Raw genomic sequence first — 15,690 nt, 5'->3', positions numbered from 1 at the left:
TATATTTACTGACCTGAACATAAAAACTTAGAATAAGAACTTTATATTAAATGGCTACTTTTCAAAATAATATATAATTTAATAAGAAAGATAAAATTGGTAACACATAAATGTGCCAGATGCCAATCCAAAACCCATTTTCCCAATTCAATTTGATTATATAAAGTCATATTACATATTTTCATTGTATGATATCTAAACTTACACATACTCCAAAAGCTATCCAACATTCTCCCCATTTTATAAATACTTCTTAAACTATTAATCGATTGAACTGTACCCTTTGTTCAATCTCTTTTATGTTTTCAATTACTACAATGCACTAGGTGACTTGCTTGCATTACTTTTAAATTCCACCTACAAAATATGAAAGATATACTTAAAATTACTGGAGTTGCAACACCTGACCAAATATCTGAAAACTAGAATAATGTTAATTAAATAAATGGCCTGCTCCGATATGACTGCAACTGAGAATTGTCCATTAACAGTAATTTATCCACAGCTGTGATAATTTATCCACATCAAGTGCATTGTGTTCCAAACTTTAAAATTACTGAGTCATGATGAAGGATGAGAAGGGCTTGTCCTAACTGCCTAAAGGCATTTAAAACCTGAAATTTACCAATCTTTAACTGTAAGAGAATATTCTAAATTTTTATTGCTTTATGAATCTTAGAAACATTAAAATAGAAAAAAAAAAGTATTTTAACACTACAACAATTTTACATATTACAGAATGGCTCCCATATAAGATCAGTTAAATTCTGTCTCTATTCATATTGGTTTCAATCATAGAGTAACTTTGATGATATTAAGTATTCTAAATATTAAATTCAAAGTATATTAAGATTTTGAGCCATCTCTAATATATTGATTTTAGCTACTGTATTTTCAAGCCAACACTGAATATCCTATCTACAAATGCTGGATGCTCTTCTTGACAGTCTTAAAACAGAAATTCTGCAAGGATATCATCATAACATAAGCAATACTTTCAACATTCTGGGGGAAAATTCACCTCTAATTATATCTGTGAACACCTCCTGATCAAGCCCTGTTTCATTTTCTTTCTTATATTCTTCCCAAAGCCTAACTTAGTGAGTCCCTCAGATGTAGCATGTATTCAAATATTAGCTGATTGGATAAATGACCATTAAAGAAATATTATACAAACCATTTAAATTAGATTTTTGTGTTCTATTCAGGAGGCCAAAAAAGTAAACACGCATTATATATACAACAGACATCCCTAAGGCATAAGCAGTGTTGTCATTTAGCAACTCTCAAACTTATTCATGGCCTCCCAGAACTAACGTTATTCCTGTGCTAAATTATCTTCACTGCTCTAACTCTTTTCCCTTCCGTGCTACTTAGAACAGGATACCAGAATGCAAATAAGGGAGAGGTAATTATGTAAGGACGCACTGACCTATACGTTACATAGTCATTCCATATATTTCACATAGAATACAGATCTATCACATATACATTATACATATACATACATATTGCATGTATTTTAAGTGTGTGTCTGTTTCCCTACCAAAAGGTGATACAACATAAACGCAAGTGAATTATCCAAGGCTAGTTCACAGACAATCTACGGTGTGGAGTACACACTTCCTGTATCCTGATAGACCCACCAATATTCCCTCTGTAACAATACCCCTTCACACATCAGTGATATGCCTCACTCATTTTCACATGCCAGTCCAACATATCCTACTAAGATTGAATTTAAAATTCTTAAAATGAAGGGCAGGGTAGAAAGTGTCTACTTTCCTATCATCTAATTCCCCCGTCATTTCTAGGATGTGACTCTAGATGGGGAAGGTACCCAGCCTGATCCAGATTCCCCCAGAAGAAGACCTTGAGTTAAGGATCAAAGCCTAAATAGCGTATTTGGGAAATGATACAGAAAATACCAGTTAGGGAGAGGGGGAAGGAAGCCAATAAACTCGCAATACCGAGCCAGTTATCACCGTGAGCCAACTAGAGCTGAGTCCCATTGGACACAGTGTAGAGAACATGCTCCAGAATGGTCCCAACCAAGGAACTAGGAGGCTAAGGTATTTGTCTAACAAATCCGTATTTACTCAGTGGCCTTGCTCTCCAAGAGACCCTGGTGTGCACCTGAGGCCAGGAGAAAACAAACAAAAAACCTCAGACAGGCAGAGAGTGTTCATAGAAAATATCCAGAGAACATGGGCAGAGCGCTAGATGCATCTGTTGTTAGAAACTGTCTACTTATTCCTGTATGAAAGACTGCTTCCTCCTCGACTCTGCAGGAATTGAGTCCACAAGATAACTGAGCAGAATAAAATTGCTATTCAGTCTTAATCGCAAAGAGGAATTTGTGACAATACTAAAGACAAAAGAGATGACTTTACTTATTGCATATTAATTTAAGATTCTGAAGAAAATTTTAAAAGTTGCAAACTTCAAGTCGTAGGTGAAGAAGGGAACTAACATTAAGAGCACCTCACCTATGCTAGATGCTATAAAATTATTCTTATAAGTTCAAATTTAATTAAGTGGAGGGAACTTCGGAGCTTCTTGAGTAATTTCAGTCACAAAGTCATCTTTACAGTTGTAAGATATATCACCAACACAAGTATTTAATTTCTCAGAAACTGAGTTTCCTAGTCCTTAAAATAATTACCTACAATTCAGGGACTATGTGAGGATCGACTGAGATAACACATATCATAAGTTAACATATACATGTGTTTATATATATATATATAGAGAGAGAGAGAGAGAGAGAGAGATAGACATAGATATGTTACCCACACACATACATATAAGCATATAACATATAGCATAGTTAACATATAGCACTCGCCAAGTACTTAGTACCAACTAAGTGTTAGTTTTACAGAAATATCTTACAGAAATAAGATTACTGAATTTCATAATGGCTGAATGACTTGCCCAAGGCCACTCAGGTAGTGAAGAAATAAGCATAGGATTGAAACCTGGGTCCCTATTAATCAAAGGCTCTTGTCTTCGAAGATGGACAACTAATAGAACCAAAACAAAGTTTTCACGGAGCCACAAAATTACCTTTAAAGCGGACCCACGTTTGGTTCAGTAACAATACCTCATTTTAACAGTACGTATGGCCTAATTTTAAAGCTAAAGTTGGTCTAGCATAAACTTTCATTATAATACGTATTTTAAATAAACGTGCAAAACTTTTTTTAACATAGCAACGACTCATTTAGGAAGCAGTCAACTAACCAAAATTCTTAATTCCTGAAATATAACTTCAGCACCCCTAGAAAAGTGAAGGCTACCACATGGACAATTAGCATATTGGATACGATGCTAAAAAAACAAACAAACAGTGCTACCACCACCAAGTCCAAAATGTGTACTTCATGTGCTCAGCCCAACTCACACTTTTCCAATTAGGATTTCTATTCTACACGATGATCCTGACCTCCTGAAGTAACAAATACAGATCCAATTACTATGAACACTTCACTGTACTTGATGAGCCACTGAGCTAAGTTAATATAGTTTATCTAAATGTCAATTAGCATTGAAATTTGTTTAAATATTCTTTTCTTCATCTTCAGTCAACCAGAACACCTTACATTCCAAGCATACTCGTAAACTGGTATTTGTTCTTTAATTTTTTTACCAATATATATGTTTTTGCCTAAAAAGAAGAGATTGAACTGAAATATTATCCTCTACAAAACATCCATACCCCTTTAAATTACTAACATGAGACCAAAGAAGAAGTCCACAATTGATGGTCAAGATAAAATCCCCTGTGTGTAGGGTAGGGGTTGGCATTGAGAGCTGAGATGGGAAGGAAAAGAAGGAAGGTATTTCCCAGTGGTTGAACAAGGAGATTCTGAATGGGACCAATAATGGATATTTTATGCAATTAAAATAGAACATCAATACCAAACTGAACTTTAAGGAAACATTTCAGTTGAGTTGAAAGACTACTTAGTATACACATATTATTTTTAAACAAGGAAATGTGGCGTGTGATACCTAAATGATTATTCTGGAAAATACTAAATTCAATGAAACATAAACTGTGCTTTTTAAATAATAATAAGACATAGCAAGAGGAATTCCAGAAGTTTAACTAGGCAAAACAGTGATGCTATAGATAAAACACATGAGCAACATTTTGCTAATAATAATATTTTAGTTTTGAGACTTAGTTTTAATTTTGTGACATATACACTATTTAGGTTAAGTACGTTATTTATGAAAAGGTTGGATCATACTATACGAACACCATTATTAGTAATAGTCATAGTTACCCGTTCAAAGTGAGTATTTTCCACTGCCAACGCTGTCATTTTCACTAACTACCTGTTACATATTTAAACCAATTGTCTACCTGCGTCTTCAAATGTTTAAAAAGCATAAAATTCCCAGTGGCAGGAGTCTTGACACCTAATCAAGACAAGACTGACACGGAGTAAGTAAACAGGTGGGTGCAGGTGATTTTAAGTTTCTAACGTGCTTTTTCAATCAACTTGGATGCATTTTCGAATTTGGTTAACAACACCTAAGAAAAAAAAATGAAAATTGACTGGCACTGATATTGCGTGCCATTTGGATGTAATTGTACCTCTCACACCAGCCTCATACACACCCTAAGAAAGCACAGATAGACAAAAGAATAAGCACAAATAAATGCAACAAATACATTGCAGGGATCAGAAAGTGAAAAGGCAAAGAGTTCCTTGCCTACAGCAATTGCTCTAGAGAGTCAAAATGGAGAGACACGTCAAAGAGTCCCTTTTCCTCCCTCCCCCAGCCTCTGGCTCCTTTCCCTCCTCTCCCTCCTTTTCCCCTTCCAGCCTTCCCATCCCTCCCTTTTCCAGCTGCATCTACGGAACCACACTGCAGCACACCACTCACCTGTCGTCGTTCTGCCATCCTTGGTCCCCTAGCAGCAAATCCCGAAACCTGTACCTGGGAGGCAGAGGGGGCACTTCGCTCTCCAAATCAACCATCCTTTCTCAAAGAGTGGGAAACGTAAAACAACGAATGGAGGCGAGGAGGACAAGAGAAAGAAAATATTGCGGAGTAGAGGGCGAGGACTAACGAAATGCGGGAGATGGGCTGGAGCAGGGGAAGGGGCCTGGGATGGGGGAGGGGGGTCTGCTCCCAGCCGGAAGCTGAGGCTGAAAGGGGCCGGCTCCTCTCTCCTGAGGGTGTGATGGGGATGATGCAAACCCAGCCCAAGAGCAAAAGTCTGGCTCTGACAAGAACCAGCGCTGCCAAGGAACCGCCCCCAGGATCGGCGCCGCCTCTGGTCCCCAGGACTCGGGGGAGGCGGGAATGCAAAAGTTACTTCGCCCGAAAGAAAAAAGAGAAAAAACGCGCGGTGCCTAGAAAGAGGGGAGAGGGGTGGGCGTGCGCTCAGCGTTAGGGTGAAGCACTTTCCCTCACGGCGGGCGGCGAGAGCCTCCTCAGAGGACAGCTCCGGGTAGCAGGTCTCCTCAGGCGGACGCCCCGCACGGCCGCGCAGGCGCCGGGGGTCCCGGGGTTGGAGTCCCCGCGCGGCGGACGGGCTCTCCCCGTGGGCGGGGCCGCCGCGGAGGCCCCGCCAATGAGACGCCCCTCATTAGCATGACGGTGACGGCGGTGCCTGGGGAAGACCAATGGGGGCGAGCCTAATTAGCGGCTTCCAGGACTCCAACCCCCTCTCTGGAGGAGGAGGAGGACACGCGCGCGTGGAGTGTCCCCAGGTCCCCCAGCTCCTTCTCCTTGGCCGTCTCCAGCCAGGTAGGCGGGGTAGAAATGGCACGTTCCGGGAGAGGGAATCCCCGCTCCCAGCCCCAGGAAAGTCTTAGTCTTTTTTCTCACTGACTGAAAGCAAGGGAGGTGTTTCCCTGATCCTGGAAGAGAATGAAGGGCCACTTTAGGCCGCTGCAGAGAAACGATTAATGCAAGGAGGATGACATACTAGGAAATGAGCGCTGCTGCTACTCGTGGTGCTGTGGGCTTCCAAGTGGCCTTCACCTTGCCAGGTGTGCTCTTGTTAGTGGCCCACGCGGTCAGAGGAAGGATGAAACACACAGCCTGTTTTTGAGTATGGACCGCAGCTTATGGGAACCTGCTGTGTATACAAGCCCTAGTCCTATTTGCCTATAGTGTTTTTCCACCAAGAACCGATTCCATCAGGGTACGTACAGACACCAAATATTTCCCCCTCTGAGAGACTCGGGCCTGAGGATACAAGACTGTATCACGGCCCGTGCCCTCAGGATCTCATCGTTTGCTTGCAGGAACAAGCTTATAAATGAAGTGATACAATATGAGACACAGTAATCAAGCAACATATAAAGAGTTTTGGAAATACCTGTGAGATAACACACTTTTTCATGCAGGGAAGGGTCAAGACATAGAAAGTGAACTAAGACTTCTATGCTAGTTTGCAACTTACTCAAGGGAAGGGAAGAAAGCAATGGAGTGAGGAAAGAGAAGCCTATGAGTAGAAGCAAAGGGATATTTTTAAATGTTTGGTTTATTCGGGAGACAGTGATTAATCTGGTATGATTAAATTCTCAGTGAGGTCATGTAGTGGAGGGCTTAATACAGAACGTTAGAAATTCAAGAAGAAATCAGCAAAAAGGTAATAACAGATAAAATAGAATGCGTACCTACCTAAATCTGAAGAATCAGTGGAAATAGATGTCTCTGTCGTCCAGATCCAACCCATTCTTCCAGACCCATCTCAAATGACATCTCCTCTATTAGATTTCCTGATGCGTCCAGCTGGTTAAAATGCCTTCTTCCTTTGAACCCTTCATACCCTCTGTGAGTATTTTGCTTGTAGTGCTTATTATATTATGGCCTGCTGTGCATTTTTCTACATCTTATCCCCCTTCCTGTGGCTTCTCTCTCTAGGACAGTGCATTCAAAATGAGTAAAATCTTAACAATGTTGAGATGCATTAAAAGCTTTTAAAGATAGTAAATTAATCTTTTTTCACATTTGCTTTAGCTCCAAAGTTGTGTATTTATGTTTTTTTGCATAAACTTTTGTCATCCCTTTGCCAAATGAGAAAGTTATATCACTACATTGCTAGTTGGGGGGAGATGGGGCCGGAAGAGAGAGAGAGAATATCTGTTTTATATTTTGGACCTTATCATCTGCTATAAAGATAGCTCTGTGAAGTTTGCTTTTTTTTAATGTTCCAGGCTAATATTTATATTTTTATTTATATTATTATAGTCTGCCTTTATATATTTGGCAGAAATCTGAAATATTTATGTATCAGTAACAGACTCAGAAGCAAGGTGCTAAAAACAGGAAAAAAATAGCTGTTGAGTGTTAGACTCCTGCAATGCTAGAGATTAGAGAGTAAAGCAATAGCATTTGACTTAAAAGAAAGTTGTGCTATGCAGCAGCTTCCCACTAGCTATTTTACATTCGGTAGTGTATATATGTCGATGCCACTCACACTTTGCCCCAGCTTCCCCCTCCCCCCACATCCTCAAGTCCATTTTCTATGTCTACCTCATTATTCCTGTCCTGCCCCTAAGTTCATCAGTACCTTTTTTTTTTTTAGATTCTATATATATGTGTTAGCATACAATATTTGTTTTTCTCTTTCTGACTTACTTCACTCTGTATGACAGACTCTAGGTCCATCCACCTCACTACAAATAACTCAATTTCATTTATTTTTCTGGCTGAGTAATATTCCATTGTATATCTGTGCCACATCTTTATCCATTCATCCGTTGATGGACACTTAGGTTGCTTCCATGTCCTGGCTATTGTAAATAGTGCTGCAATGAACACTGGGGTACATGACTCTTTTTGAACTAGGGTTTTCTCAGGCTATATGCCGCTAGTGCAGTATTGTGAAGCAGTTCTACTCCAATAAAGATATATTTAAAAAAGAAAAGAAAGCTGTACACCTTATTTTGGTGTCACTTTTATGGCAGTCTTAATTATTTGGCTTCCAAGTGCCCAGAAAACATTTTAAGAGGGAGCAAGTACCTCAGGAAGAAAGAAAAAAAATAGAATAAGTAAAAACTTGCTCAGCTAGTAGTGTCATAGCCCAGCTGTTAAGGATACAAAGGGTACAAAGGACCGTACTGTGTCAAAGCAGGTGGAGACCACTATGTGCCTTAAAACTGTCACAGTGAAGAATCTTATCTTTCTAAGTTTAAGAAAATAAAAAGAATAATGCAATCTAACAAATACTATCCTGACTTCTTAAAATATAGCAATATTTGGACATTGAAACTTAAATTTAGAATTGGAAGATCCTTTGCTCTCCATTCTATTTTTTTGTCAGTTTTCTGAAGGCAGACTTTTCATTTTTTGTCATTAATTTTGACTTTTAGCTCTCCCACCTTTCTTTCTATACTTTTTTCTCTTTTTTGTCATGTCAGTTCCTGCTGTTAAAATATATTTTCCTCTTTCACTCTTTTTATCTTGGTTTCCTTTTTTTATTGTGCTCTTTTAGTGTCCCATTTCATAGAATCTTTTTCTCTGTGTGTGTGTGGGTGAAAGCTTTCATCGTACTATAACATGAAATTCGATTTTTAGAAACATTTTTAAACTTGGTTCTGTACATTACAATTTTGCACCTTACTCACTGGTGTTCTTAAGCACCCTAATCAACATCTAGTGTAGATTAGAGCAATAGACTAATTTGGTCCCATACTACTAAGAGAGTACTCACCAAAAATCTTCTGAATTACAATGGTGATGGAGTAGAGCATGTTAAGAATGAGAATTAGGGAGAAGATTCATCCCCTAGTTTAAGAATTTTTCTTTCCAGAAAACACATTTGAGAATATCTTCTAATTTCTTCCTTTTCTTTAAAAGAAAAAAAATTGTTTTTTTAAATTTTTGATTTCCAGTACACTGATTGATTACATTAATATTTAAATATAAAAAGAAATGAGTCATTCCCATGATTGAAGAATGATTTTACTTACAAAAAAACAGTTTCTTGATAATTATCTTGTGAATAATGAACATAGTTGTGAGTATAGAATATGATGGATTTTTTTACCCAAAAAATATGTGCATATTACATGTTATTTTTATGACAACATTTTCAAAACTGTCAATGATTATGTCTACCTAGACCTGTAAAAGCTATTTGAAAATAAATTTTAAATAGAAAAAAGTAACTTTCTACGTGTTAGACTACCTACTTCATAGATGCTTCATTTGTGTAGGCAGAAAAAGACAGGATAATACACATCTATTCAGCATCATTAAGCTACATAGCAACATCTCAGTGTAATGGAGAGAGATGTGTTCAATTAATTTTTTTAAACAAAGATTCGTCTAGTAGTTACTATGAATTGAACCTCTCATAGTCTTAATGGGGGAGAGGAAGACCATACAATAGTTACACTAGAATGTGGCAGATCACACTCATTAGCACTGGCAGCCCTGTTGCTGAGGAGCTCAGAGGGACATATTCTGGTTTTGGAAAATCAGGGAAGGCTTTGTGGAGGAGCTCACATCTATACTGAGGGATGAAAAAAGTGAGTGAGTAAGAGAAGAATCAGCAAGTATATAGGTACAGACAATGGATATAAGAAAGCAATGGTAATTTGAGCTCAGGGTCTGTATTTAGATGGGGAGGGGGCAGAGAGGAGGGAGGAAAATTGGCAGGAAGGTTAGTAGCCAGGAACTGCCTTCATTTATCATCTGGAGAGGCCAGGCAGGTCATGCCAACAAGTTTGGGTTTCAACTTGTAGACAGTGATGAATCTCTTGAGGATTTTTAAGTAAGTAAGTGACAAAGCCCAGATTATGTTTGGAAAGACCGCCACGGTTAGCAGTGCAGATGATTGATTGGTGGGGAGGACAGGAAGGGAAGAAAGGGGACCATTTATGAGCCATACAGTATGTCAGGAGAGATATGCCAGTTGTCTGAAATGAGGCAGTGGTTACAATGCAGATGTAAAGGAGAGGACAGATTTGTAGGAAATTAGGAAGATGGTACTGGCAGGACTGGATAAGTGAGAGAGAGACTATGAAATTTAATGGGGAGTGAAGAATCGATGATACTTTCTAGGCTTCTGGGATGAGTAAGCACGTGAAGAGTTTACTGTTGGGTGAGATAGGAATATAGAAATAGGTTTGAGTGAGAAAATGAGTTCACTGTGAGCCATCTGCAAAAGGGAGAAGTCAAGAAGGTTTGAATCTGTGGGTCTGAATATAAGAAGCAAATTCTTATCCAGACAGAAAAAATCAGGAAGCATCATATAGAGGAGTAAATGCACCTGACTCGAGGCACTGGGAGAGCACAGCAGGGCAGACGCTGAGCCTGTAAAGGTTCCCGGGAAAGGGGATGGGCTGGAGAGGTGGGAGGGATGACAGAAGGGAATTCAGCTTCTATCCGCAGCATAGAGACGGGCATTTCTCTATTTTCTTAATTAGTTTTATTCTGTGACCCTTGATTCAAGCTAAAATAGATTCTATCTGCAGGAAGAAAAATGTAACAAACCCTGCCCTATATTCTAAGCATGTCCAGCCACATGAGCAGAATAATTTTTATTTCAGCAACACTGAAAAGAGGAAGCAGTAGAGAGAAAAGGAAAAGGCAGACCATCACAACTGATTCACCAATTCCACCTGAAAAGCACAGGTAAGTAGTTTAGAGGAAGGCCATCTGGAGATTTATGAAGATATTGTGGTAAGTAACATGATTTACCCAACACTTCTAGTGGTTTTTGTCATTCTAAAATTAAGACTTGCCCGAGAGGCAAATCTGTGTGTGTGCTTTACGGTGGAAGCTTGTCAGGAGTTATATTAATTTAATATATTAATATAATCTTTTATTATGAATATATTAAGAGCAATGTCCTCTGTGAGCTTCCTCCTTGCTTCCTTCCCTTTTCTCAAAGCTCTCCCTCAACACACATCTTATTCAGCATCACTCTTAATGATAACACACATCATCTCCCTTTACCTGCTTCTAAACTCTCTTCCTTTGACTGATTTTTTGGAGGAAAAACACAGAGCCAAAGGGGGAATTATTTAGTATCAAATGTGATTCAATACCTTCGAAGCATTTTATCCGACAGTAATCCAGGAATCACACCCACATGAGTCTTCTACCTACAAAACAAATATATTTTCTGCAGGGAAAAAAATCTCCAGCATGTTTGGAAAACTCCAGTTCTCATCTTTGATCTACCCATCCTTATGTTGCTAGGGTCCCAAATCCAGCTCACGGGTAGATCAGACAAAGCACCCTGTTCATGTTCGTTCCTCCACCTTCACCCTTGTCATCTCCAAACCTTCTAAAACAAGTAATGGCAGCTACGACTTGGCCTTTTTCACAAGGGTTGTCAATTAGTGGGTGATCAACAACTGTCTAGTGAGTGGGTGAGAAGCTACATATGTGAATGGATTAGGTTGTACCCTTCCTTGTCATTCTTCAAGCATAATAACACACAAATGCTAAAAAATTAATAGCTGCAGTGTAACTGTTATGTGCCAGATATTATGTAGGAGATTCACAACAATTATGAAAACCAAATAATTTTGTCCAGTTTTGAAAGGTAGGAAAACTTAGGCTCAGATAATGTTACCCAGATAGAAGGTGCTAGGCCAAGATTCAGAACCTTGATTTTCTGACTCCAAAGTGCATGTTCTTCCCAATAGAGCTGAGAAAGAAGGTTTATGGTCAATAACTAGTAGATATCTGTGTTTCCCGATTGGTCATCTAAATTAAAATTATGATTGCCCAGTCAAAGTCCTACTGATCCACCATCATTTACCTCCTTTTCCCCCTGAGGGACTTTCCATCACTTGTTTGTTTTCCCTGAACTGTAATTCCCCCTTCTTGCCACGGCTGCCTCATAACTTCCTTGTCACATCATCAGAGCAGACTCTTCTAATCATCCAACATGGAGATGCTCTGTGTGTTTGTGTTTCCCTAGTCCTTCACTCCCACTGTGATCAATATAAGCTCTATGAGGGCAGGGGCCTTGTTGATCTTGTCAGCATGCAGAACAGTTCCTGGTATATAGTATGGACCCCAGAACAGAGTTTGCTCAATGATAGAAAGGAAAGTAAGGCGGAGTAAGGGAAGAGAAAATGATTCAATAATCTTGTTGAATAATTGCCTAGATTTTTCAGTTCCAATATGGGAAAATTGCATTGCCCATATAGATATTATTTTTCTGTGTGTGTGTACACATGCATGTGCATGTGCCATGCTTAACTAAGTAAGGCATGCCAATTTAAAAAGTGTTTCATCACAGCCTTTTATTAGGTGTAATAGGGCCTCTCTCATGAGGGTGTGATTTGAGAAATAGAGTAATGCTTGCTTGCAAGAAAGAAAAAGTATATGGGGTATGATTTTTGCAATTAAAATGGTTTTACTTGTATTGAAACATTGTCATTAATTTTTTTATTGATTCCTCCTATTAGAAATTTAATTTACAAGGAGGAAAACTTTTGGTGATTTCTGTGTTATTTCTAGAATATATTAACAACTTACACAGTTACTGCATGTCCATTCCAGTGTTAAAAATGACCCCAGACTCATTTGTTCAAAATTTATAATAATTTGACAATATTTTATATTAAGAGAATAGATATTCTTCTCATTCTGAAGATGATTAGATAGAGGAAATGGAAAGCTAAAATAAATCACTCAATACCCATTTCACTATAAATGATATGGAAGTCCAATTTTCCTGATTATCATGCAGTGTTCCTAGGCTATGAGCTAATAGTAGTAATTTTCATTGCAAATAACATGATGGTGTAAACACAGCACATAATAAAGAAATCAAAGAAATTAGAAAAATCTCACACTTTTTTTTCACAAATAATAGTGTTAGATACATTGAGGTTACTGGTGTTTATGAATACATAAGACTCTGGACACTCATGTATTTTCTTTAGCTATAAAGTTATGTTGTAAATATTAATTATATTGCTTTCATACACCAAATTTTGATCTTATTTTCAGATAGCTCTCCACTTTAAGGTATTAAATGGTAGCTCTGCGTCCATTGCCATCTTGATTTGTACCATTTGAGTATACAAATTATAAAATGTGTATTTACTGTACATTTTTCTATTGTCATAAAAATAAGAATGAAACAAAACTACAAATACTGATACTAATGACAAGATGTTGAATACTCGTTCTAGGGATTGAGAAAAGAGAGGGAATCATTAGGCATGGCCATTAGCAGCAACTTCTCAGCCTCAATTGAGCCTTCTATATTCAGTCTTCAGGAAAAGAACAAAATTATAGAAAATTAGACATATCTTTGAAGAGGTTGCCGTTTAAAAGGTGATACATTATTAGTGATTTCACACTTGGTAGGTATCTGAAAAGCTATTATTTGAAAGTAGTGAGTCAGTATGTATCTCATTTTCAATGTAAATGCTACCTTTTTTACTCCTAGGTCACTCCAACCCGAGGGGTACAAAAGTTGTGTCCTATCTTTTACACACACACACACACACACAAATAAAATCTTAGTAAATCCTTTCCTGCAGTTCCATCATTTAGGCTCTGAATTCCAGAAGTGGGCATAGTTTGGCACAAAATCTACCCTTTCGCTTGACCTCCCCGCGTACCTGGTCCCATTGCCCACCAGCCCATCCACCCAACTACCTGAAAAGCAATATTCTTTGGTGATCATGTATACATTTTCTGAGTCTGGACTGCTTGGATTTACACCCTGACACTGGCATTTATCAGTTGCTTGACCTTGGGCAACTTAACCACTGTGCTTCAGTTTCCCCATCTATGAAATGGAATAATTAGAGCACTTATTTTTTGAGGATCAAATACATTAACACGTCTAAATATTTTAGAAGGGTGTTCACCACATACTATGCCATTCTTATTACAAGTGTTTTTCAAAATGTAGGCATCCACATTTTTAGGAGTCTTTTCCTTAATATAAACTCGTCTTTGCTGTTTAGCAACTAATGAATTTAATTACGCGTTTCCAATTTCACACAACTGGTTGAACAGCTTTGATTACCTTTTAAGAGATAAGCTATGTACCCTCAGAGCAATTGAAGCAATGTAAAAATATACTAAAATTAAAAAGAAAAAAATATCCGGCTGCTCAGTGATTCTTCTGAACTCCCATGGAAATAATAAATATGGATAATCAGAAAGTACCTTAAATATTCTCTAGTTAGAAGCCAGATCATGGAGGCTTTTAAAATTAAAACAAGCATCTTGAATTATTTTCACATGCAAAGCAGAAAAAAATACACACCATATTGAGTTCAGATGCAATAAGCTGTACATGTGCTACAGAGCTCCATGAGAAATGCAGTTTTTACGCTGGCTTCACGCAAACTTTACAGTTGCAGAAAATAAGGATATGGCAAAAAGCAATCTGGAGATGTCACACCCAAATCAATAATTAGGAGGAAAGGTGACCACCTCCTACTCAAATATCAATACAAAATATATTGAAATACTGATTAGTGTGAAGAAATGCAATATGTATTTCAGAATATTACAATGAACATTTTTAACAAGGCATTCACCCAGATTTAGGAAACATGAATAAGAAACAACTTTAGGGCTTCCCTGGTGGCGCAGTGGTTGAGAGTCCGCCTGCCGATGCAGGGGACACGGGTTCGTGCCCCGCTCCGGGAAGATCCCACATGCCACGGAGCGGCTAGGCCCGTGAGCCATGGCCGCTGAGCCTGCACATCCGGAGCCTGTGCTCCGCAACGGGAGAGGCCACAGCAGTGAGAGGCCCGCGTACCGCAAAAAAAAAAAATTAAAAAAAAAAAAAAAGAAACAACTTTAATTTGCACTTCTATTTCTTTTTGTTTTGCCTATAAGCCTATACACTCACTTGGATTTAAGCCCTGAGAAAATCACCATGTTGCACAGGGTAGTACAGAAAACCTGAATGCTATTATACGTTAATGACCTGACAGCCAAAGTGAGTTTTCAACTAATTTCTTGAAACATTAGTAGATAATTTTCCTAGGAGTTGACTACCAAATTCTCTAAGATCATGATTTCTCCGTGACTTACCTGTTTTACTCAGATAGTCTTTCCAAAACAATTTATCCAGTTTAATTATACTAGAACATGGTTCAGATAGGACCAAGACTATAAAAATAATAAATCAGATAGCTTTGTTTTGAAATTTCCCACCTTCTCATTTTCTTTCAATGCTTTTTTGCTTTGCTAAGCCTCAGCTCCCTGATCACAGATGGAAGACCGATTCCAAATTCCTAGGTGAAATTCAGTTGTTAGAAAGAGCAAAGTAGAAGCTAGGTCTTTTATGCTAGAGTCATGTGAGAGCTAGTCAGTAGGAATGAATCAAAGAGGAAAGAAAATAAAGTTGCCAAAATCGTAACTTAGTAGTAATAAAGAGACCATGTTAGAGATTCTGCAAAAGCTGAATTGGATTCTAAAGAAGATCCAAGTCAGTAGATCAAGTCAAAAGTGAAATGAGGATGCTCAATACAGAGGAAATATTCTAGGTACTGGGTCTAGTTAGATAGAGCAAGAGGAGTTGTTATAGGAAGAGGGACATCAGAGAACATTAAGGTGAATATGACATATCCAGATTAGCAGATTATTAATTCTCATGAAAGGAGATTCTGACACTTAGTCAAGGCTAAGGGCCAAAATAAGCTGGAGTATCACTTAGGATGTTTTGATTATTAGTAACAGAATACCTGATCTACTACATCATAAAACATT

General features: G+C 38.3%; 1 protein-coding gene across 2 annotated transcripts in view; it reads right to left on the bottom strand.

Annotated features, from left to right (window-relative positions):
• Nucleotides 1-5,077, bottom strand: part of KCNT2 (potassium sodium-activated channel subfamily T member 2) — a 369,346-nt gene extending 364,269 nt beyond the window's left edge. For both annotated transcript variants that reach the window (XM_082654683.1, XM_082654684.1), the window contains exon 1: nt 4,903-5,077. In XM_082654683.1, the coding sequence (XP_082510809.1) occupies nt 4,903-4,997 (95 nt within the window). In that variant the 5' untranslated portion in view covers nt 4,998-5,077. The remainder of the gene's footprint in view (nt 1-4,902) is intronic.
• Between the last annotated feature and the right edge of the window lie 10,613 nt (nt 5,078-15,690).

Source organism: Grampus griseus (genome assembly GCF_964374135.1).
Source record: "Grampus griseus genome assembly, chromosome: 1".
Taxonomy (NCBI): domain Eukaryota; kingdom Metazoa; phylum Chordata; class Mammalia; order Artiodactyla; family Delphinidae; genus Grampus; species Grampus griseus.
Note: the sequence above shows the minus strand (reverse complement) of the source record. Positions and strands in the feature narration are given on the sequence as shown.